The 24,025-nt window shown below is 43.6% G+C and overlaps 2 protein-coding genes across 2 annotated transcripts in view; both read left to right on the top strand.

The window, feature by feature from the left end:
* The window catches only part of MCM5 (minichromosome maintenance complex component 5), a 239,306-nt gene that overhangs the window by 48,489 nt on the left and 166,792 nt on the right, over positions 1-24,025 (top strand). The window lies entirely within an intron of this gene.
* RASD2 (RASD family member 2) lies at positions 13,646-22,320 on the top strand. Its single transcript, XM_079305303.1, has 3 exons — positions 13,646-14,826; positions 18,239-18,518; positions 20,011-22,320. Exons 2-3 carry the CDS (start codon positions 18,248-18,250, stop codon positions 20,538-20,540), a joined length of 801 nt encoding a protein of 266 aa, XP_079161429.1. The 5' UTR covers positions 13,646-14,826; positions 18,239-18,247; the 3' UTR covers positions 20,541-22,320.

Genomic DNA, 24,025 nt, shown 5'->3' with positions numbered 1-24,025 from the left:
ATCTGCAGCATGAAAACACAAAACACAGCAAAAAAAAACCAAAAACAAACCACAAAGCACATGGGTAATCAAATTAACATGGTGAGAGGGTCTGTGTGACATGAGTGTTCCCTTCATTGCCAGTGTGGCCTTTACAGCCCACTCTGAACTCTGCCTCCAAAGTGCCCGAGCTCCTAAAATGTGGCAACCACTCCAAATTGCCCCATAAAGAAATGCAGTTTTAATTGCTGGTATCAGTCATCCTTGCAGCAGTGGAACAAGCAGCTCAGCCTGATGATTAGCATTCCTGATGCTGGAAGAGCAGGAGTCCACCCTCACTGGGGGCACAAATGTTGACTGACACCTTCCCACACTCCTTGTGCTGTTGCCTCCTTTCTGGGGAGAAGGGCATGCTCTCCTTTGTCCATGTCTGACAGCACCATACATCACCTCTCTGTTTCCTGCAATATAATCCAGTGACACTACCAAAAATAGCTCAGACCTCAGGGCAGGGAGGGAGCTGCCCAGAGTCCGAGTGTGGAAGAGAAGATAATTATTCCAGGAGCCAGTCAGATGGACAGTTTCCCATTTTAAGCTGTGCATTCCACGTTTATTTATGTGCACTGCCCCCGAGCAATCTTCATAAAGGCAGACCAGACCTGGATATCTGATTGTGAGAGTTCCCTGCCCTGCTGTGTCCGAAGGCAGAAATGTGTTGCAGCCTGTCCTGGAGGACTCCTGGGACTTTTGTTCATGAAAGGAAGGGCTGTGCATCTGCTTGGGTTATTCAGGGGTAAAGAAAGGCTGGTGTTTATTGCAATGGTAGCTCCTTGCCAGAAGGGGACTGCTCACTACAGGGCACCTCCCAGAGTCTGAGTCTGTCAAGCTTAGTACAAGCAACAAAAAGCAAAGTGGCTTTCACCACTTTCACTGAAGATTAGCCCAAAACCAGATGGATCCCAGCATTCAGAGAATGTCATGGCACTGGACAGAATGTCTGCTCCACAAACCATGAAACAGCTCTCTCTTTTCCTTGATGTCTGCACCCATGGGGCTTTTGTGGACTATGGTTATATCCTCTATTGATTGTCCCATTTTAGGGGTTTCCCATATGCAAAGGCCTTACTACCTAGGGTGGGGTGGATCTACAGCTGCTGTGTCTTTCAAACAAAGGGCAATTTCCAGCAAGCAAAGAAATTGTTAGTGTAGTTGTTGTGTTTAACTAGGAGGATGAAATCCTGCTTCCATGCAGCTTCTCTCCTCTTGGGTCTTAAAATCTTTTAAAGAGCATAGTAGTCTTTCTCCAGGCTCTCTTCAGGACCATTCTTCCATGCATTTCCTTTTCCAAATATTGCTGTCTGCTTTTCACAGGAACAGCAATAGGCAAAAGCCTTTCATCTGTCTTTAGCTTGAGCAGAAAAATCTATCTATATTTGAGGTAGGAGATGCTCTTATTTTAGTTACTCATTTCACAAAGGAGCTATTTTATTGGAAAGGCTTTATTGGTGTCTCTTTATGGGTATCTCATGCACAAAGTTTCATAATTCCTTTTTTTGCAGAGGTATCATTGTATCAACATGAGCAAACTCAAGAGAGCAGTGAAAAGAGGTGTTCCAGGGTCCATCACAATCAGCCCCACTTTCAGAGAGGAGTACTTCCCATGAAATTTGAGGTCCTAAACTCTTGAGTCATCAGGGATGTGATGGTAGGTCACACTTGCTACAGTCTGGGTTTGTCCCTTCTCTAAACAGGGCAAATAGGTAACCAAAAAACAGGTTTCTTCTTTCATAGATTCCTGTGGTGGATTGTGGCAGGGGGTGACTGAGAGGAAAGGGAGGTGTGACTCTCTGGAAGATGAGAGTGATCTGAGTGGGCTTTAAGCAATGAGTTTCCCCAGCACCCTTCTGGTAAGTGCCCACACTCAAGACCACAGCTGTGCAAAATTTCTGGTCACAGTCACCTAAGCTGCAAGTGTTCCTTCCAAGGCTGTGACAGAAAGCAAGTCCAGCCAAGCTGCCTGTGTTTAGTTTTCTGGCTGACATTCATGACCTGCGGAGCCAAGACCAATTTGCTGCCCGCTATTCCTCTCTCATGGCTCTTTAGACACTGTTGCTGTGTGTTTTTCCCTCCCAGAGAGCATCTGTGCTCTTTTGCTGTTTCCAGCAGTTAGCACTTGACACAATTTGCTCTTATTGACTTGTCTACATGTCCCCTCTCTCTTTAGGCTGCTGATGCAACCGTGGTTGGTGCTTTTGAACCTGGACTGGTTTGCACATCTCAGGGTTAGTTGTGACTGCAGGCTAGGCTTCAAAAATTAAGTGCTTTGTTGGAGTCCTGTCTGAGAACTGGAAAAGGATCAAATGTGTCCACTATGCAGCCATCCATCTCCCTGGAGTTTCATATTATCCATCTGTTCTTTTGCTTTCTTACGAGAAAGGCTCACGGGGTTACAGAGGTACAAATTAACACGTCTTGTTGAGATTGTGTTTAAAAATATTTGTTGTCCATCTGTGTGGAGAGAAAAATCCATTTCTGTTAACATGGTTGTTTTCCTTCTGACACTTGCTGTCTGCAGTACCCAATGTGGAACAACAAGTGTTGGGAGAAGGGAAGAGCTTTACAGCAAGTGGACTGGTGCCTAACTTTGCATGGGGCTGGTAAGACTCAATGCTAAAGAGTGAGAGAGAAGTTTTTGGATGCAGGAAAGTGGCAGACGAAAAGGAAGTATTTTTAATGTTCCCCCCCTACCAGCCCCAAATGCCACTGGAGACAAAGCCTACAGTGGTGTGGGTTAAGGTTAACCTACTTGGGGTGCAGTATCTAACAGGGCTCTGTAAAATGCATGCTCACTCCTATCTTACTGAACAAAGGGGAACTACAAAGGAAGGTTCTGCAGAGAGCAAGCACTGCATTGAGCACAGATTGGCATCTGCTTGTCTTAAGGGCTCCTTAAAAGTCTGATTGGCAAGAGTGCCAGTCTTCACCCACAGCCACTGATTTCAACTCCACCACACTTGGACACTGTATTCGTGATCCTCTTTTGTTTTCCCTGACAATGGCAGGCTATAGAAAGCAGCAGAGATGTGAAGGAATCTGTCTGTCCTCTCATCTGAGGGTGACTTTGCTTGTCAGGCCAAATCCAAAAAAAATGCCTGGCATGGAGTGCTGGCAAATCCCTTAGTGAGCAGAAAGACTGAGGGGGTAGCAGCTAGACAGGAATACAATGAGCATCTCTGCACTGTCCCCCAGCACCTCTGCCAAGAGCCACTCAGCCCATTTTAAGTGTATTGCCTGTCAACTTCCTTCAACAGAGACAAGCACTGTGACAGACACTGACCATGTCTCCCACACCTCCCTGGAACACCTGGGATTGGCTTCCTAACTGTGTCTGCATGCTGGGACACTCTTGCTGCTACAGCAAGGGAGGAAAGCAAAGCTGCACTGGAGATCACACTTGGCTGTGCAGTCCATGTGTGCTTGGCCCACATTTTGCACTGGGCTCTGTCACAGCCCCAAAAGGCAATGGTGTCCCCAGACAAAATAATTCTGGGCTCTTGTGTCAGACTCACTTGGGACAGACAGTGGTCAGTGAGGAGGGGACATGCTGTCTGAGGTCAGCAGCAAGATCTGACAGTCTGAACAAAGCTGAGGGAAATCTCCATTACCACACACAGATACAAGTGATATTCCAGGACCTCTCTGCACTGAACTGGGGCTACTAGGGTGTGCAAAACCTTTAGCTTAAGGAAGAGTTTAGTACCTGCCATACTATTCTTAGGACTACCTGCAACTGTCATATTAATTTTATAGCCTGGGATTGATTGAAAAGGAAGCCTGAAGGAAGCTTACAGACAAATGTGAGGACCTTTCAGTGCAGGCTGGCTTCCATGTAAGCATTAATTTGCCCAGGTGCTGGTGAACAGACCATAATCTTCTTCCTCATTGTGAACTCAACATCAGGGCATGTTTGGCAGGCCAAGGCACCAAGGGGTACCAAGCTAGCCAAGGCTTTTTGCTTCTGCCATGGCCATGTGGGCAGTCCCAGCCCCTCTACCTAGGTGCTAATGGGACACTGAAGGTGTTTGTAGCAATGTCAATGATGGCCTGCCAAGCATGAGTCACCTCTTCCTGAATCATGAGAATGGCTTACAAGATATTAATATTTATTTTCTGACTGAAAATAGGAACGACCTGCCTCTACTTCCAAACCTTTGAATCTGTAGGATTAATTCCAATTATGCTTACAGAATTTCCTCTGCATTCATAAAAAACTTTGTTTTGTTGTCTTTGTGTTGCTTCCCCTGCTTTAAGATAAAAATAAAGCTGATGAATTCTTTCTTCTCATCACACAGATCCAAATCCTGAAGGACTCATCAGCTGTTAGGAGATTTACTGTAAAACCACAAGGATTTGCAGTGGTTATTGACCAGCCATATGCTCAGCTCAGTGCAGTGCCCTTTTGCACTTCTGTCCAAGCTGCCTATCTGTCCACTTTAAAGCTCACCCTGCTGGCAAGAGTTTACATTAGCTCAGCTACAGCAAGGACATCAGATTCACTCCCTATTTGCCCTTTTCAGTATTCACAAATAAAATTTGTCCAGTGTGATAGATGCAGTTGCTAGTAGTATCTAAAAACCTAATAACTGAGGGTGCAATAAGCCGAGATGGAAACAAATCTCCAATCAACACCATGAACTACTATATGCTGGAAAAGTATATTGGAGATTCATTCTGCTAACAGAGCCCCTGGCTTTTCTTCACCTTTTCCTTTGCTTAAATGGGGAGGACAGAAGAGCTGCTCACCTGAAAACACTTAGAACCTAAAATCTCCATGCTTTGTATTGGCAGTGAGAGCAAAAAGCTGTCATGTATCCTTTTTATCTTAGCCTTGGAAGAGCAGCATTGCATCTCTGTGGTGCAGACCTGGAGCACACGGTTTGGTAAGGCTGAGTATGTAAGGGCTAAAGCACAGCAGTCAGTGGGCCCTCCATCCTATTTTTAGTCATGCACTCTGTACCTGAAGCACCCTTGGTTGGCTGCTGGTGGTGAGTAAAACCCAGAAAGCCAGTAACCTTTCTCAGGTCATACTCTCATGGATGATGGATGGGGTGAAGGGCTTTGCAGGCTCCTGCTGCTGCCCAAAAGCTTGTAAAAACCTCCAGAAGTAAAAGCAGGGCAAGGGGGAGGCTTTGTAGGAAGCTCAAAGCTCTGGCAGATCGTTTATTTCTGCTTAATTGCCAAGGATGTGAAGCAATTGTTGACGAGGGTGCGAGAGAAGGGAAGTGCCCTTTCCCACCTTCTCAACCTGCTCGTGGTTGCATAAGCCTCAAAGCACAGAGCCTGAGGTTGCTATGCCAACTTGCACAGTTCCTCCCATCCACCTCCCCATCTGAACAATGCCTGAAGGAGAGGAGTCCATCCTGAAACAAGGCAAACCATGGGACTGACTGGCAGCAGAGGCTCTGCTCCATCAGTGGAGCAGACTGAAGGACTCTGTGAGCTGGGTGTAGCCACAGCCCTTGTGCTGTGAGAGGCTGCACCACAGCAACTGGTTTGCAGCACTTCTATTTCAATGTCCCAAGTGCTTTACCTTTGCTGCTGAATTTGGTTTCAAGCCCTCAATGACAGCAGAGAGTCTGTGCTGTTACCCAGCAAAGGAATCACAAGTTCAGCATGAGTCTGTGTGCCTGCTTTTCCTTCTGTAGCATTAAAATAAAGTGCTTTTCAAAGGCACTGGGAAGGAGGAATCACTATTTCCAGGTTCTTACATAAACGGCCTTCAAGTGCAAAATTGGAAAAACTCGAACTCCTTAGGCTCTTCACCTACCCCTTCTCTTAAGAAGGACACTATAAGGACCTAGGTTGTATGCTAAAAGGGTCAAAATCTTGAAAGAGAACAAAAAAGCAGTGTGACTTAGGTCTATGCTGTGTAGAAGAGGCTGGCAGATGAAGCATTTCCCTGGTTTTGCTTGTCATCTTAATTAGCAGTGATTTCCAGAACAAATTCTTATGGTTAGCCCCTTTCCCATCTTTCTTTGACCTCACACATAAACCAGAAACTCTTTTTTCTACACTCCAGCAATAAACAGGAATGGAAATCCTGATGAGTTATTTTGCCAGTAATTAAATTTGTGCCTTCTGTTCGTTTCACACATGCAGTTGCCCTCTGTTTTGAAGCAAAGTGCAGGTCAGTGCCAATGGGAGCTTTTAATAATCTGGTAGTCTGACTGAAGATGGAAAGTTTTCTTGTTAATTGGACTGTTGTGTAATTATCTAAGAGAAACAAGCTCCTCTGGACAGAGGAAGGCTGGGAGAGGGCAGTGTGATGGAAAAGGTAATGGGTAAATTTATACTCCTGTACACGTCCTCTAAGCCTTCACCCAGAGCAAACAATTAGAAGATGCCTTAGATCTTATTTCCTTTGACTCAGCAGCTTGTTTTGTCATTTACACCAGAGAAAAAGGCACTTTGATAGACTTTGATGTCAGAATGATCACTCTTTACATTGCTAAAAGTAGGGTGCTAGGCTAGCACAGCCTGGGCAGAGGACACAGGCTCACAGCAAGGAAAGGCTGGTGCTGCCCTCCTGCTTCTGCTGGCCAGGGCTCGAGGGAGATTGCCCTAGCCTTAAAATCTGGCCCCTGAGGAGGCAGACAACAGCACTGCTGGCTTCATACAAATAAGACCTGATGGTTGCTAAAAACCCCTGAATTTTCCTGATAACAGATCATTAGAGAGATTTGCAGGCAGAGGAGCCAGGTAAGTTCAGGAAAACTCTCCAATTTCACTTTAATGAAAGGGGCCCATTCAAATGTGACCCCTGTCAGTAAATATGTGCAAATACAGAAGCTTTGATCAGAGTTCTGATTTTTTTAGTTAAAAAATAAGATGCTATTAATTTTCACTGCAGAGAAAAACCTGACCTTGCAGCACCCTGAGGGTCTCTTTCCTCTTATCTAGTTGGTTTTAATCTTGTCATTTTTAAGCCTGTTTTATGATTTTGAGGACCTGACAGATATTTGTGGAGAGATTGTAAGAGGCAACACTGCCTTTTAAAAACTGGGCCAAAGCAGTTTTGTGCTCTGGTTCCTTTCAAGGACACGGATGAGGTTATTGATGTGTCCATTAGTGTACTTCCCAGGAAGGTTTTGGTGGTCTGCAATGAGGTGGTTAAACACACTTCTCTGTGTGCTGTGTCACCTCCTGGCTGTACAGATGATGCTGGGGACTGTTTCCAGTTGTGCAGCCTGAAGTTTATTATTTGTGTGGCCCTTTGCAGACAGATAAAACTCACTCTGCTCATGCTCTGAACTAGCCAAAAGCTATATAATCTCTCACCAGGACCAATTAACTCATGCTCAGCAGCTGGCTCATTAGTAATGGCTGCTCAGTTTTCAGTTAGTTTGCAATGTGGGCAGGGGGAGCTTAAGTCTGGAGATGCTTACTCTGAGTAACCTGGGAGTAAATGTTTAAAACCTGTATGTACATTCAGTTTTTCCATCTGCAAACTGCTAAAATATTTATGTTCCTGAGACATTGAGCCTCACTTCCTAGATATTTGCAGAATGTATGGAGATATTAACAAGAAAGTTAGGCATGTAGTATTACCTTATTATTATTTTAATTAATTTTACTTTGATTCTTGAGTACAAGATTGCAGTCCTCTGAGAGGGGGAAACAGAACAAGAACAAAAAAGAAATATAAAAGAACAACCTGTCATTATCACCTGTTCTTTCCTCAGAGTGATATTCCCATTCACTGGCTTCCTTTCATGAAAAATAAAGGTGTATAATATCTCTCAAATCAAAGGGATGAGACATTTTTCAATCCCTGACACATTCTTATTTTCTTAATAAAGGAGCTGTAAATGCCCAGGTTCTAACATGGAACTGATCCTTTAGATAAAGGAGGGCACAGAAACAATTAACCCTGTGTGAAGACACAGAGCTCTAATTCATATGTTCTTGTCAATAACTGCAGTGAAACCGAGTCCCAAAATAAAACCTGTCCAGAATCATGATCTGCATGAGCCAGAGCCACCATGGAGCTTCAGGGTGGTCACCCAAGATCACTTAGTATTCGACAGTTTTAGTGCTCAGGCTCTGGCTCTGGGAAGGCAACAAAGGGAATTGTTTGAGAAATCAGCTTGTCATCCTGCAGTCACCCATATGGCTTCAGGGAGAAGCAGGTGGATTTAGGGAAGCTTAACAGCCAGGCACGAAAAGACATTGTGCTAGAAGGATGTGCCTGTAAAGACTGAGAGGTTTCACAGGTGAGTTTTCTGGAGGCACAGGCATAGATTGGATGTGTTGGTGGAGTATGAAGGCATGTGAGAAACCAGATCCTTACAGAAACAATTTTCTACCCTCCACATCTCGTTAGGCAAGAAGAGCTTCTGACTGGGAATGCTTATATAGAACCAGCTGATACCAAATATAGTGGCCAGACCCAGATTTGCAATTGCCACTTCTTAATGGAGACTCCAATAGAATAACTGATCATAGGCAGCACCACATGGGATTCAGAGTGCTCTGGCTTGTCAGACACTCTTTCATGCATTTTTCATGCACCTTTTCTTGTTCCATTTGTGTTGTCTTTGGTTTTAGCTGCATCTAATGAGGCTTAATTGTACTTTTGGTTTTCTGTGAAGTTACAGGGCTCTCATCCCCAGTCCTCTTCATCTTCTCCCAAGTATTCCTTCCCCTCTGCTCTCCTTAGTTGTTCATACTCCCACAGCAAGTAAAAATGTTTAAGAGATGATCATCAGCCCTGGTAGGGACTCAGAATGCATAGTAAAAGAGGACAAGTAAGCACATATCTTGGACATCCAAGCAACATCACTGGGAACACAGCTGCAGAAATGGCCCTAAAGGAATTGTTTTCCTCTCTGTCTTTTCAGTCAGGGGAGAATTTTGGGGCCTTTTTGAATGAACCCCTTCCTACCAGCATCATTCAGAGAGATGTGTTGGCTCCTTCACAGGTGTGCAGTTATCTGTGTGGACACAGGGCCTAGGAGCAGCTAGGGAAATGGGATGCTGAACAAAAACTGGAAATTGTGAAGTTTACCTACAGCCACTCCTTCCTGAAGTGCTCTGTAGTCATTGTCAGGTGAATGCCTGACTTGTCCTTCCACTCCAGCAGGATCATAAGTTATACAGAGGCATGTGCTGGGGATTGCTTTGGCTCCTTAGAGCCTGAGAGACTGCAAACAACCCTACCATGATATTCACAGAGCGCAAGGAAATTAATTGTTCACTTTGGATGTTTTTTTCCCCCATTTTCTATCCTGAAGCTTTCCCAAGTAAGGGGAGGGAAGTTAAGCTCTAATTTTGCTTTTGAGTAGTTTTTCTAAGATGGGTATAGTTTTAAAAAGTTCAACGGTGAAACAAAAATGAAAGGATGCGTGCATGTACGTCTTGTAAGGAAATCTGGACATGCTGTGCCAGTGGCAAATGTAAAGGAGGGGGACTAGAAATGCATTCTTCTGTCAAAAATATTTAATTAAAATGTAATAAAAAACTGATTCACAAGAAATGCAGCAAACAAGAGGTGCATTGAATTCATTTTTTCACAGTAATGTTTTTCCATTTTGCAGGGATTTCAATAAATACTATTAATACATTTTACACCCTAGAATGCTGAGAAATTGCAGCCATGCACAAATTCTGTGACAGGACTAAGAATATTAGTCAAACCACCTCTTTCTAAATTGTATGCCTACTCCAGCTGCATTCTCTCAAGTGTTACTGTTCTCACTCATAACTAATGATCATTAGTTATTTTCCCAGTCACTGTAACACCCCTGGAGAGCCCTTCACTGAGTTTAAATGGAAGGGGAGCTACAGATAATTCAGAAGCAGTAACAAATCAGCTGCTCATGTACTTGCTATTCAGAATATGACTTGGTACCTGCAGTTTACTGGCTCCTGTACACTAACTATTCAGCACTGCTGGAAGGGAGGAGCACCAAGCAGGAGGGATGAATGTGGGAGGGAGGGAAGGAAGGTGAGGGGGAGGAAAAATGAGTCTGCTTTACTGAATAATGAGGAGAGTGAAAAGAAATGGCAAAAGAGAGAGAAAACCTGGTTTAAATATTTAATCTCCATTGCATTTGCTTTTGAAGAGGAGACAAAAGGCTTGGAACATCTTTTGTCTTGAACTAATTCTGACCAGAGATGAATGGCATGTGATTGTCAATCCTGACATTTGCCTTAAGGTGGAGAGAAAAGATTGGTCCTGCTGCATCAGCCCAGCACATCAGTCTTTGTTTCCAGCCACAGCCAGTGCCTGAAGCTGCAGAAGGTATTAAATCACTCATGACAGTGAGACTTGGCTTTATGAGCCCACATTGCCCTGCATCCTGGTGCCAGAGTGGCCAGCGTGTGTGGTGCCCAAAGAGCTGCACCCTTCTCTGGAGAAGGAAACTCCTTGGAGTACTCCTCCATCTCTGCTCACCCACAGTCTAGGCAGGGCCAAAAGCCACAAGGGTGTCTTGTCTACCAGTCACAACTGCACAATTTGTGGCACCTTCCACAACTGAGGCAGCCCCATGGATGAGCTGGCAGGACCTGCATGCTGGCATCAGAGACAACAGTTACGTGTGCCAATGGCCATTGCATCAACAAACCATAGAATCACAGAACAATTACTTTTGGAAGGGACCTTAAAGATCATTTAGTTCCAACCCCCCTCCCATTGCCAGAAATTTCTTCCACTAGACCATGCTGCTCAAAGCTTCAGCCAACCTAGCCTTGAACATTTCCAGGGATGGGGCATCCACAACTTCTTTGGAAAACCTGTTCCAGTGCCTCACTACTCCCATAGTCATTGTTTTCCTTAAATCTAATACAAAATTCTCCCTTTTCCAGTTTGAAATCATTATCAGTTGTCCTATTCTCCCTCCATTTTTGTAGACCCTACTTAGCTACTTGAAGGTGCTATAAGGAATCCTTCTCTTCTCCAGGAGAGGAGAGACTAAGGCTGTCTTCATGCAAGAACTGCTCCATCTCTCATCTTTGTGGCCCACTCTAACAGGTCCATGTCCCTAGTATGCTGGGGACTCCAGAGCTGGATGCAGCACTTCAGGTGGGTCTCACAAGAGTTGAGTAGAGAGGCAGAATCCCCTCCCCTCTCCTACTTCTTTTGATGCAGCCAAGATACAGAGCTGTGAGCATGCATTGCTGGGTCATGTCAAGCTTCTCATACATCAGTACCTCCAAGTCCTTCTCCCCAGGGCTGCTCTCAATTCATCCCCTGCCCTGCCTGTATTTCCTACTGGGACCACCCCATGTGCAAGACCATGGATTTAGCCTTATTGAACTTCATGAGGTTCACATGTTCTCAGGTCTGCCAAGATCCCTCTGGATGGCATCCCTTCCCTCCAGCCTGTCATTCAGCAAGGCAGGCACAGCCCTTCATAGCAGCAGTGGTTCTCTGTAGCCACTGCCCATCATCCTCCTAAACAGCCTTAGCTGGATAAAAACCTCATTTAGGCTTTCTTTATAGACTGGAGTGGGAGGGAGAAATGCCTCTAGAGAATAATACATTGCTAGCCTGGCTCTTAAATTGAGAAATATCTATAAGATTTAAGGAAGGCTGATGGTCTAACCAGAGGAAACTGCTGAGACTGGGAACTTCTCTTGCTTTGGCAGAGACTTCGTCTCTCTGATTCACTTATTCCCTTTATCACCCTCAAATCAAAGAGGTGCTGCCATCCCTCCTCCTCAGATGAGGGCAGATGCAATGTGGCTTCTCCACCAGAGCAGCTCCTTGGATGTCTTTAAAAAAGGAGGGATTTTTTTTACCTCTAGTCTCCTGAGCCCTGAAGCAAAGCATGAAACCCAGCTTTTTGTCAACTCCTTAACTGGTAGCACACCAGAAGAAATGAAGCAAAAACCACCTGCCCAAAAAGCTACAACAATGTCTTTCAAGCCTCTGAAACTTCACAGTTAGCAATTATCTTTCAAAAGTTATTACTTCAAAAGTAATGTATTATTTTACTAGCTGTTTGATAAGTGATCAAATAAAGCTAAGCAGGTTAAGAATGTTCTTATTTTATTTTATTACCATTTGAGGAACTTGATCGGTTACTTGAAATGCTGGAGAGAATAGCTGAGTAGGAGTTTGGGCTGGGTGAAGCCAGCTAGCCAAGAGTTTTGCATTTGGTTTACAAAAGAGCTTGAGTAGGCTGAAATTCCAGGCTGATGAGATGGTCTCCACTATGACTACACTTCTTTCTTGGTAGAGAACTCAGTTCACTTGACATGTGAGCCATAGGGATGAAAGAGGAGTTTATTTTCTATAGCACTTTAGGATTTCACTTTGCTGAGTTTTGTGGCCATTCCTGCTCCTATGGCAATGATATCAGGATGCTGGTCACTCTTTATGGATCTAAGCTAGATCTAAGCTACACAGGAGCTGACAAGACACCAGAACTGGTCCAAGTTTGATCTGAACTAATGACTTAGAAATGGGAAGCCTCATATCTTATGTCAAAAATTTGTCTGAGCCATGAAAGTGCTCCCCCCCACCTTTTGCCAAAAGGCTCAGGAGCTGACAGAAGAGACCTGGTACTGTGGTCCAAAAAGAGTTCAGTTCTGCTTGTGACCCAATATCAGTTCAGTACTGCTGCAATGTTACAGTGCTGCTCTGCCATGTCCCGCCCTTTCTTCCCGAATCTGAAGTTGTTTGCAGGATTTGCTGCTTCCCAGATTTGATCACTGTTGTTTGGCCTTTGTGTTAGGCTGTGAGTCCCCAGATGCACATCCTGCTTAGGATGACCGTGACCCTGACTTCAGTGGGAGCTGCTTCCTCTCACAGACAGTTCCAGCTGGACTCATCCCACAGCCTGTGCTGTATCCTTTGAGGTCTGGGAGCATAGAGACACTCACAGGCATGCCAGGCTGTGTCTGCTCAGTGGAACCCTCCTCTGTGGTTGCTGTGGATGGTTCTGTGCAGCACCAGGAGCACAGGCAAAGGAGGGAAGCTTTATTCCAAGGGTGGCAACAGAAACATCCCTGTGCTCTGAGGAAAAGGAGGAGAAAAAGTGAAGCATCTTGGAAATTTCTCAAAAGCTGCAGGACTTGGTGAGAGGAGGAGGTTTCGAGATGATACATATGCAGTGGTTGAAAGAATCTTTGCATTCAACAAAGAGTAAACTTCTCACAGGAAAGAAAAAGAAAAAAAAAAAAAAAAAGAAAAAAGAAAAAAAAAGGGATAACTGTGGGAGACCTGAAACTACATTCGCATTTGGAAGACTGTACCTCCCTCCCACTTTCTTATTGTCAAAATATCCTGAAAATCTCTGTGTTTTACTTCCTTTCCTGTCCCACCCCCAGCTAGGAGTTTAAAGTGGGAAACGCTGAAGTATTTAATTTCAAGTATTTCAAAATCAAGCTTTTGATGTATTTTAAAATAAGCTCATAGATCTAAACTATTATTTCAGCTCAAAAAGGAGAAAAATTCAAGTAGATCAGAGATGCAAATGCAATGTTTCACTTCGGGTTGAACAAATGCCTTGAATTCACCCTATTTTTAGTTTGTTTCCCTCTTTTTCCTGAACCTCACTTCCACACACTTTCAGTTTGTTTGACTCTTTTTAACATTTCTATTACTCATCCCTAGTTTAGTTTTTCATTTATTTAAATATGACTGAAAGAACAACAGTTACACGTTATTCTAATTTCTTAATCAAACCAACCAGCCATTCTAATACAAATGTCTTGAGGTTGGGCAAACAGGGGAAAGCATTCCATACAGCAAAAGATTTACAGATATTATGGACAGAAAGTCCCTACTTGAAGAATGAGTCAGTCTGCTGCTGTCTAGCAGAAAAATCAGCACAGAAGAATAGAGCTTTTAGAAACAGCTTATGAATTTACAGCTTGCAAAGTAAATTAATTCTCTGTGTCTCTCATACACATACACTAACTCATTCCCCACACATGCATGCATACAGATCTCTGGTGGAAAGGCAGGGAATGTGCAGTCTGCAGTGCACATGAACTTTCTGTTTAGAGGAGAAAAGAAAAGATTTTTCCAATAGGCACAAATCCCACCCCCTCAGCACCCCTCCTTCCCCTGTGTCTGACACTGACTTCAAGGGAGGAGTTGAGCCAATTATCTGTGAGTCCTACAGAAGGAAAATCTGCAATTTGCCAGTAGTTGTGAGAGAGAGAGGGAGAAAGGCAGAGAGGGAAGGAAAAAATACTTAACAGGCAAATGTAAAGAAGAGCCCCTTCTATCCTAGAGAGAGAATATTTTAAAGCAAATCTCAGACCAGAAGAAAAGAAGCTCGTGGGCAGGGATGAGCCAGGCAAGGTCTGGGAATTCATAGGGTCACTGCAGACAACTTCCATGCCCACCCTGATCTTCCTGCAGAGGATCTGAGGTGGCACAGAGACAGGGTGGGCCAACTGGATGCACCCACTACCCTGCATGAGTAGGTGCTGCTCCTGAAATTCTTTCCCCACAGCTGAACCTACAGAGTACAATTTGCAAGAAAAGGCAGTGGGAGACTCAGCCTCTCCTTTCTTGAACTGAGCCTGTGAGGAAAAGAGCTCATCTGCCCAAAGGCAAAAGCTGTCACCGGTTCTGAGACTCTTCTTTAGCCTATGTCGGTTGCCTGATCCAGCTCTTACATCCATGGGGAAACGCCCTCTGGAGCCCTGCGGTCCTTCCCAGTCCTGCTAAGTTCTTGGGAAATACTAGAGAAGAGCTGAGCCCAGAACAAGAAGGGTGGGATCCACAAAACAACAGCCTTTTACAACAGCAGCCACCTCTGACTGAAATTGTCAGCTTCCTCAGACTGCACCGAGACCCAGGACTGCTCCTCCTGTGGAAGAGAGGTAAGAGATCAGCACGGAGCTTGCGGTGAAAGCAGGAAACAAACATCCCGCAGGAGTGATTTTGGTGTGCATGAAAATTCCAGGGACACTAGCAGTGATTAAGAAGTGACAGATCTGTTATGCACGATACAGTTTGTGTCTGCCTGTGTCCTTTTTAGCTGGGTGCAGTGATTAACTCTGGGGTGGCAAACAGAGACACAACCAGCAGCTGAAGACAGAGGAGTGCAAGGGAGGTAGTTCAGAAGTCTGTTCATGAATGGGGAGTGGTAGGGAGAGCATACACCCTGATGGGAGAATGGAAAACTAAGGTGCAATAGCTCTGGGCAGGTTGAGTCAAGAATATCTTCCTCAGGTATCTCCCCATGGGTACTCAGGCTCAAATTTGTCAGTACCTCACTGGCATTCAGACAAGTGCTCTCCAGAGCATACAGAAGCAGGTTCATTGTTATTCATTCCGATGCCTGCCTATAAAAAGAGAAGTGGTTGTTAGCAGGTAGAGGATAACAGAGGGAGTCAAGAGAAATGGGGTTTAATGTTGATTTTGGACCACAGATTCAGCTCCTTCTGGGCAAATGAGCTTTTCCCTTTATTTAGTGTTATTTAGAGATAATATTAATTGCCTGTATTTCTACGACATTTTGAAATCCCTGCAGTGTACCAATATAAAATACTAATATAAACTTTCTAGCATCAAGCCAGTACATTAAGCAGAAGGTACCACTGGGAATTAATCTATGCTTAAGCATTTAATAAACTGGAAGGAAAAGATGTAGATTAAAGCCAGCTGGAGGTTGTTTGTCTCCTCATTCTCTTCTGATTGATTTTGCTTTACTTAGTACATGAACATGTGGTCTCTCTCTGTTTCCTTTCTTCTGTCTTTAATCTTTTTCACTGTACGAGCCCCTGTGCTCGCCCGTGTGCTCGCCCCTGCCACTTCTGGTTGTCAAGACTTAAGTTTCTTTCCTTTTTTTGAGGAGGAAAGGAGGCAGACAGTGTTGAACTAGAGAAAAACTGGACTGAGGGGATGAGAAGGCTCAAAACAAAATTTTAAGCTCTCCGTTCACAGCACACTCTGAGTCAGGTTTGCAGCAGAGGTGATGAGTAGCAGCTCCACAAATGCTGAAAAGCTTATTTTGACTTTGAGTGAAATGAAATGCAGTTAAGACAGCACAGGAACCCTCTTGACTGAATGCCTTGACAGGTGGAACAAGGGCAGTGTGAAGTGATCAGGTCCCTCAGCGTGCAGGTTCTGTACAGGACAAAAAAGGCTCAAAATGTGTAACTGTGCTCTCTCCCAGACACTTTTGCATCGAGTTGTGCAGAACTGCTCTCCAGCAGGTGTAAACCACACAGTCCACTTGCCATCATGCAGCTACACTGGTCCATCATGGCCTGAAGAGCTGCCTCACCTCTAGATACTGGTCCTGGGCAGTAAAGTAGTTTGTAGTTTTTACAGCTCATCTATCTCCCTGCTCTTCTCTGCCAAATAAATAAGCCTGAGAGGGTGAAAGGAAGCATTTTTTTTGTCTGCCCATTGATGCAAAACAGTCTTGGACTGTGGGATAGTGTGCATGGCAGTGTTTCAGAGACTAGATATGGTATTTCTGCACTACTGGAGATAGGTCCTGTGGTAAACAAAGCACAGAGTCCAGTTCAAATACCAGCTGTGCTCCTTGCTGTAATTTCTGCCACAGTAATCCCAAAAGTACCATAATTCTGCATGTATGTGTCCATCCAAAGTTGTGTTCTGGCATTAATTTGGTTCTAATATTATGCTGTCCTGCCCTCTGAATGTAATTCAGAGTGTAAGCTACTCTGAGGAGAACAGTGCATTTTCTTTTATGCATTAGGAAGGGCAGAATATACCATTGTTGTGCCACAAATTATAGCAATAATAATAAATTATCGTGTTTTGCTGTTTCCTTGGGCTATAGCACAGAGCTTGTAATGATGCTGGATCAGAATTCCAGAGACTTCTTTATTTAACAGTGTCTGTATCTTCACTGCTGCTTTGGTGCTTAGCACATGTTAAACAAAGTAAAATATTTTAAGCTCTTCCCTGAGATAATTGTCAGCTACATAAAAGCTTGGGAGATAAAAGTCACTCAAGGGAAAGATAGGAATCCAGATCTGGACCCAGAAATGATCTTTCAGTGTACATAAAGTACTTGTATTATAATATTAAATAAACAACACCTAAGTTAAATAAATGGCACAGTGGGAACTTGATTATTCTTTAATAAGAACCTAGTAACCAAAATAAACTGTGTCCAAAGTGTGCCTCCTTTGCTGTAACAGTCAGTTTTCCCTATACAGAGGCTGTATTTTTCTTTCAGCACTTAGTTCATTTGAAGGTTTGAGCAGCACTTTTTCTTTCCTACCAAAGTTTCCTGCATCTGAGTGCTATGTCAAAATGCAATCTCCAAGGTCTCTAGACACATTTTAGATGTCCTGGATTGGAAATCTTCTCTAATAGTTATTCAAGATGGCTGTCCTTCATCTTTTCTTCTGCTTGTACTTAGCACCCGTGCTTAGCAAAACCAGTGGCACCCTCAACACTGTATGTATAAAGACTGGAGCTCCTAAAAAAACAGTGTTTCTGCAGTTCCACCCATTGACAACCATCCTGCTGCAGCAACGACCATCTGCTTATAGGGAGTTCCCACACTACCAGTCCAAACAGAGAACTAAAATCTGGCTTCTAAAAGGTCACTGGAGGCACAGATCTTTGAATTTATCACCAGCCAGTGCTATTTTGTGGCTCACGCTCCCTGCATCAGCAATAAATATTGCATGGGACCAGCTATTTAAAGTTACTGAGATGTCTAGCTTGCACTGATGTTAAGCATGATTCCTGTTTCTGTCTGACTTCTGGCTGATCTCAGAAAATGAGTGCTATGTGCAGCTCCTATTTAGGCAACCAAATGAAGCGATCCAGTTCTAATGGCAGCTGCAGTGGCTGTAATATATTGAGGAATCTGACCTCTGTGTTTATGTATCTAAATGAGAACCAAGTTCTACTGAAAAATCTGGTAATGTGTAAGTGATGCAGATGGTGGGAAAGAACCTGGTGTCTCAGTTGAAGCGCAGCTGATAAATTCAGCCCTTAATGTTTAAATGTAACAGCAAATTACAATTCAAAAGCATGTTATTTTCAGTGTAAATGCCTTCATTTTTATATTGGTTTAAAAGAAAAAAAAAGAACGACAACAATAAAACCAAAACAAATTAAAAAATAAACACTCCCTGAAAATGAGACTGAAAAAGTTTGTGCATTTCCAGCGAAAAAATTTCTGCTCTTCAGGACTATGCTCCAGAGTGTTCTTTGGCAAGCTTGTGGTGAGGACCTGCCTTATTTTAACCACCATCTGGTTTCTGATCTTCCCTCCAACTCTGCTATTTCCTCTTCCAGGACCAAGCAATGATGAAGACCATGTCTGGTGGCAACTGCAACCTGAACGTGCCGGCCAAGAACTCGTACCGCATGGTGGTGCTGGGAGCCTCCAGGGTGGGGAAGAGCTCCATCGTCTCGCGCTTCCTCAACGGCCGCTTCGAGGACCAGTACACCCCCACCATCGAGGACTTCCACCGCAAGGTCTACAACATACGGGGAGACATGTACCAGCTGGACATCCTGGACACCTCTGGGAACCACCCCTTCCCTGCCATGAGGAGGCTCTCCATCCTAACAGGTGAGAAGGTCCGAGGGAAGGGAGTAAGGATAGGTGTTAGCTTGAGAAGTGTAGCCTGGAGATGAGTGGTTTTTGGGAGAGGGCTAAAGGGACTGCTTGATTTGCTGTAAGATGCATTTCTATAGAGATGTATTTCCTGGCATGTTCCCAGAACTATAATGAATGCGTTAGCCACGGTGGAGAAATCCAGTGGGTGAAGGTCTGAAATTGAGATTTTCCTTTATCCATCTCCTTCCCCTCCTGCTTTGTAGTTTTATTGATGTCACAAATAAATGGTTGAAAGCAATTCTGTGGGTATAAAGAGCAGCAAAGGGCAAATTAAGCATGTTGTTGTGGGACATATACAGTGAAAAATAAATATGAAAAGCACAGAAAGGTAATTCTAACCAAGAAAATCCCAAGGATTTTTTATTCCTAAAATTTCTAGCCTGATTTCCTTGATTTAATATTCTAGTAGAAGGATAGCTTTACTTTTCCCTTTCTCCTTAGTCTGCATCTAATCAAATGTGTTTAAAGAGAAAAGAAGGGGAAATGGTGGGATCATTTTGCATCTTCTCACTGTCAAGCCATTCCTGTTGTGAGCTAAAATATATTCTTGAATTATAGAAATGACAGTAGATGTATATTCGGCCACAGCTCACAACAAACCTTCTTTCTGGATTCACTATCCACCTTTTTAACTGGCCAAGGCAACATGACATTCAAATCTAACAAGGTACAATCCATATTCAATGGGATTCTAGAGCCGGTTTCTGGGATGCAAATATGAGCTCTTTAGTCCCTGAAAGCTCTCTTAGCATGTTCCACTTGGATGTCATTCCACAGGCGATGGCTTGCCTTATTTTCTACTTGCAAAAGGAATTGTAAGTCGGGAAATGTCAAAAGGAAATACCGGGGGATGTGTGTCATTTATCTATTAAGTTTTTTTCATGGTCTGATTCTCTTGAGCAAATGCAATGACAGCAGAGTGCACTGAGAAACCTCTCGTTCCTGACTTGGGTGTTCAGGACTGATTAGCTGTAAACCTTCATTTCAGGTGTTGCTTTGTGTATTGTGTAATCAAAGGGTTAAGGCTGAGTGGCTACCAGCTCTTCACTCTTTCTGCTGTCAGAACAGGATGTGTTTTACACAGAGATACAAATGAAAGGAAATAAAAAGAAGAGAAATGCAGCAGAGCTGAGATACAAACATCTTTGTGTAAGAGATAAAAACAGGCAATAACTTTCAAGCCCAGTGCAAACTAGGAATGCAACTGGTTATGACTGGAGTAACATCATAGCCAAAAGTCTTTTCCACAGCACTATAGAAAGATGTGGGGAGTTGAATAAGAAGAACTAAAGTAGAGCTGAGTGAATATGTGCCAAAGGACCAAGCAAAAAATATGGGAAGGAGGGAAATAAAAGAATTGCTTTTTTAAAAATTGCTCCTCTGAAACTGGCTGTTACCAACAAGCCTTTACAGTATCTTTTTTTTTTTTTTTTCTTAATTTTAGGGGATGTTTTCATCCTGGTGTTCAGCCTGGACAACAGAGAATCATTTGATGAAGTCAAGCGACTCCAGAAACAGATCCTTGAGGTCAAATCCTGCCTGAAGAACAAGACCAAGGAATCAGCTGACCTCCCCATGGTGATCTGTGGCAACAAAAACGACCACAGTGAAATCTTCCGCAAGGTACGCACTGATGAAGGTGAGAATCTTGTCTCCAGTGACGAAAACTGCGCTTACTTCGAAGTGTCAGCCAAGAAGAACACCAATGTGGATGAGATGTTCTATGTCCTCTTCAGCATGGCCAAGCTACCTCATGAGATGAGCCCTTCCCTGCACAGGAAAATCTCCATCCAGTATGGTGACCCTTTCCAACAGAAATCCTTCCGGATGCGCCGAGTCAAGGACATGGATGCCTATGGCATGATCTCTCCCTTCGCTCGCCGGCCAAGCGTCAACAGTGACCTGAAGTACATCAAATCAAAAGTTCTCAGGGAAGGTCAGTCCAGGGAGAGAGAGAAATGCACAGTCCAGTGAAGGAGGCTTGCGCTTCTGTCTGAAGACAACATCCACATGCAGTGCCTTAAAGAGGAAATGGTCTGTGGAAGCAAAGAGCAGGCTCGTGGGGTTTGTTGAGAAAACCCAGCACGGAGAAAGGATAACTTCCTGTGGATTCTGCTGAGTCACGAATGTAAATAACATCATCCTTGAAGATGACTGGGAATAATCATACACCTGAGATACGAGTGCATTTTTTTTGTCTTTGTAATGTAGTTCCTTGGTCATTCCCCTTTTTGTTTGAAAAACACAGTTCTGAGAAGAAAAGACATTTCAACCTCATCATTACAAAGAAAATAGATCAAAAAATGCACAGAAGGCATTAACAGTCACCCAGCATGCAGCTCTTGCTAAGAGAGAGGAGGTCATGTGTGTGTGTGTATCTCTGTGTGCCCATGTGCATGCATGTGTGGAGCTCTCCTTTTAAAAAGTGGGACTTTCAAAGAGCAGCAGTCTTAACTGAGCATCCCCAGATTGGGAGTGGACTCTATGTGTGGATGCATGACTTTCACTCACTTCTGAGGGCACCTGCATTAAGAACTTGATTTTATGTTTGTTGAGATAGTTACCATTTGACATTGACATGAACATTGGTTTGTATTATAGATTTTATTTTGGATTTGTTGGAATTTTTTTATTGTCTGGGGGTGGGTTTTTAGCATAATCAGATGGCAAGTGCATTTGATATTAAACAGTGTCTGCATTCTACCAGTGAAAGGTGGTTTTCATCTGTAACACTTTCTAATATGTACAGTGATTGAAAGTGAAATTATTCTTCAAAAAGCCAATGCATCTGGCTGTTTTGCAAGCCTGGTGTGATGTTGCTTCTCATAGCAGCCACACCAATTCTGGGTATCATAATACAAGTGCCACCCTTTGCCTTGCTGGCCACTGGAGTAAGGATTCCTTCCTCTGCCTGTATCAGCCAAGAGTGACCAAACTTACGTATAGAATCAGACCCCTTCAGAGGCAGGATTGGATTCTTTTTCAGAAATAAGAAGAGAAGGATTATAGAGCCAACTCCTTCGTATTTCTTCTGCTGACATGATTCTAGTAATTTTGTTCATGGTTTCCCTCACTGTCCAGTAAAGGTTGCCTTGATGGAAACATTTGCACTGCAGAAGTCCTTCAGAAAAGAAACTTTGTCCTGTTCAAACAGGATTTAACTGACTGATCAGATAAATCTGGGGCTGTCCATTCCCTTCTTTCCTTTCTCAGCCCAGTACAGCCTTCCTTATCTTCAGCTCTCTCCCTGTTCTGCTTCTGGCTCTGTTGTTAGATGAGCTCCTGTATGCCCTCAAAGTCCAATATATTCTCTCAAATGTGAGCTTGCTACTCTTGCTGACTGGAATGAGATGTGTGCACACATATCTGTGGGCAAAGCATGGCCCCAAGACAGTAAACAACAGTAGAACATATATGTTATATATACCTCAGAAAGACCTTCAGATATATTGTCCCTCCCTCATCCTCAAGTTCTGTGTTTGGTTACATCTGCCTTGCTGTGTCCTGGGAAGAGCTGTGAGCTAGTTTGTGCTATAATTTGACAGGAAACCAAGAATGATGATTGCCTGTAAAAATTAGCCTCTGGGATTCAAAATCCCATATTCATTTATCAACTCCACTCTTCATTGGTAATGTACTGGTAAAATACACTGTTCTTATATTCCTCTTGCCAGGGCAGCACCTTTCTGACCACATCTCCCTCCCTATCTATAAATATGTACATGGTTTATGATTAAACCTGATTTATTTATTAGCTGTGTCCTGCTTTGTTGTTGGTGTTCATTTTTTTTTTTAATTTCTCCAAGAATAATGAGGAAGGTCCTGTATTTATATTGTGCAGGTGCATCTAGGTAAGTGAATTCTGGATTGAGAGTCCTGATGAGATTTCCAGTAAGTTCTTGGAGAGCCTTTTATGTCCTTCAGACACCAGAGGCTACACATTTGCCTGTCTGGAACAGAACTGTGTCTATATCCTTATCTATCTGTCTGTCTATCTATCTATCTATCTATCTATCTATCTATCTATCTATCTATCTATCTATCTATCTCTCTATCATATTTTTGACCACTAACTTCTATTTACAGATATCTGCAGAGGCAGACAGTTACTTTTCCCCATGCTGCCTCCAAAATGATAGAACAACACTCTCCTTCCTGCACAGAGCTGATGTGTTGATCCCCAGTGCAATTTAATGTGCTCTCTGCAGAGACATCAATGTTTATCTCAGCAATTTCTCCAGGTTACCATCTGTACCTCCCACTTCTGTGAATCCTGGTCCCTCTGAGCACATCCTCACCCCTCCACAGACTCCCCACCCAAATGTATGACTATGGATGTACCAGTGATCAGGCTCTGGGCTCTTGTGCCACGAGGAAATGGAGAGGGTTGAAGATGGAGTGAGAGGCATAAGTAATGGATATTGGTTGGGTTAAAGGACCCTGGGATACTAAATGAGAGCCATGCACTTCCTTACTGACCCTGCATCTGTTCTCCCTGGCCTGCAGGATAAAGCTGAATTTTTAAAGAGCCTCCCAAGTCAAGTCTCTGTCTTAGAACATTGGTGTTACCTTTATTTTCCCTACTTCTCCTCATCTCCACAAACTCAGTCTTTCCACCTCCACAAACACACCAGATTTCCACACCCTTCCATGTTTTCCTATTCCTTCCTCTTTCACCATGGACACAAAGCCACACAGCATGGAAAAGCAACACTGCAGTAACAAAAGAGGCATAAGTGTAGGGGAGGCTGACCACCAAAGAACAGGTGCTCACACATATGCTGGATGCCACAGGAATGTCAGTGAGCCCCAGCTGCACAGTCCAGCTTGGCCAGCCAATGCTCAAGGTGAGAAGCATCTGAGAAACTGGCTGGGAATGAAGGTGAAGCAGCATTACAGTCACACACAAGAACAAATGGCAATAAGCAGATAATCTTATTAAAGTAATCCTAGTCTTCTCACTGCATTTTGTTACTGATGGTAATTGCTTTTGAAGTTAGATTTTCATGCTCCCGAGGACATTTTTTTTATTGTATCATTACAGTCATTTTATTAATATCTATATATTATTTTGGCTCTAAAAGTGCTTACAGCCCCTAAGCCAGACAGTATGTGTATCAGTTGTTTATTCACAGTTAGCAGCATTGATGTTCTGTGGAAAGGCCTGGGACTGGGAAGCAGAGTACAGCCAGGTCTCAGAGACACTGGCAAGAGAAAAAAAAAAACCACCCCTTTTTTTCCCCTCTCCCCTTTGAGATTCAAGAAACCTGCATGGAACTCATGGAAGTCATGAAAATGCACAAGACTAAGGGCAGATCTGGGGGAAGGAGTCTGTCTGGAAGAGATGCTAAGAGTGCCCTTACTTGGTCTTACCTGGTGTAATTAAGTTGCTTTATCCCACAGCTACCTCATCCCACACTGCAGTATATAAATCCCATCACCAGCGATGCAAAGCCTCC

The sequence above is a fragment of the Erithacus rubecula genome (genome assembly GCF_903797595.1).
Source record: "Erithacus rubecula genome assembly, chromosome: 4".
NCBI lineage: Eukaryota > Metazoa > Chordata > Aves > Passeriformes > Muscicapidae > Erithacus > Erithacus rubecula.
This window is presented reverse-complemented; position numbering and strand designations above follow the sequence as displayed.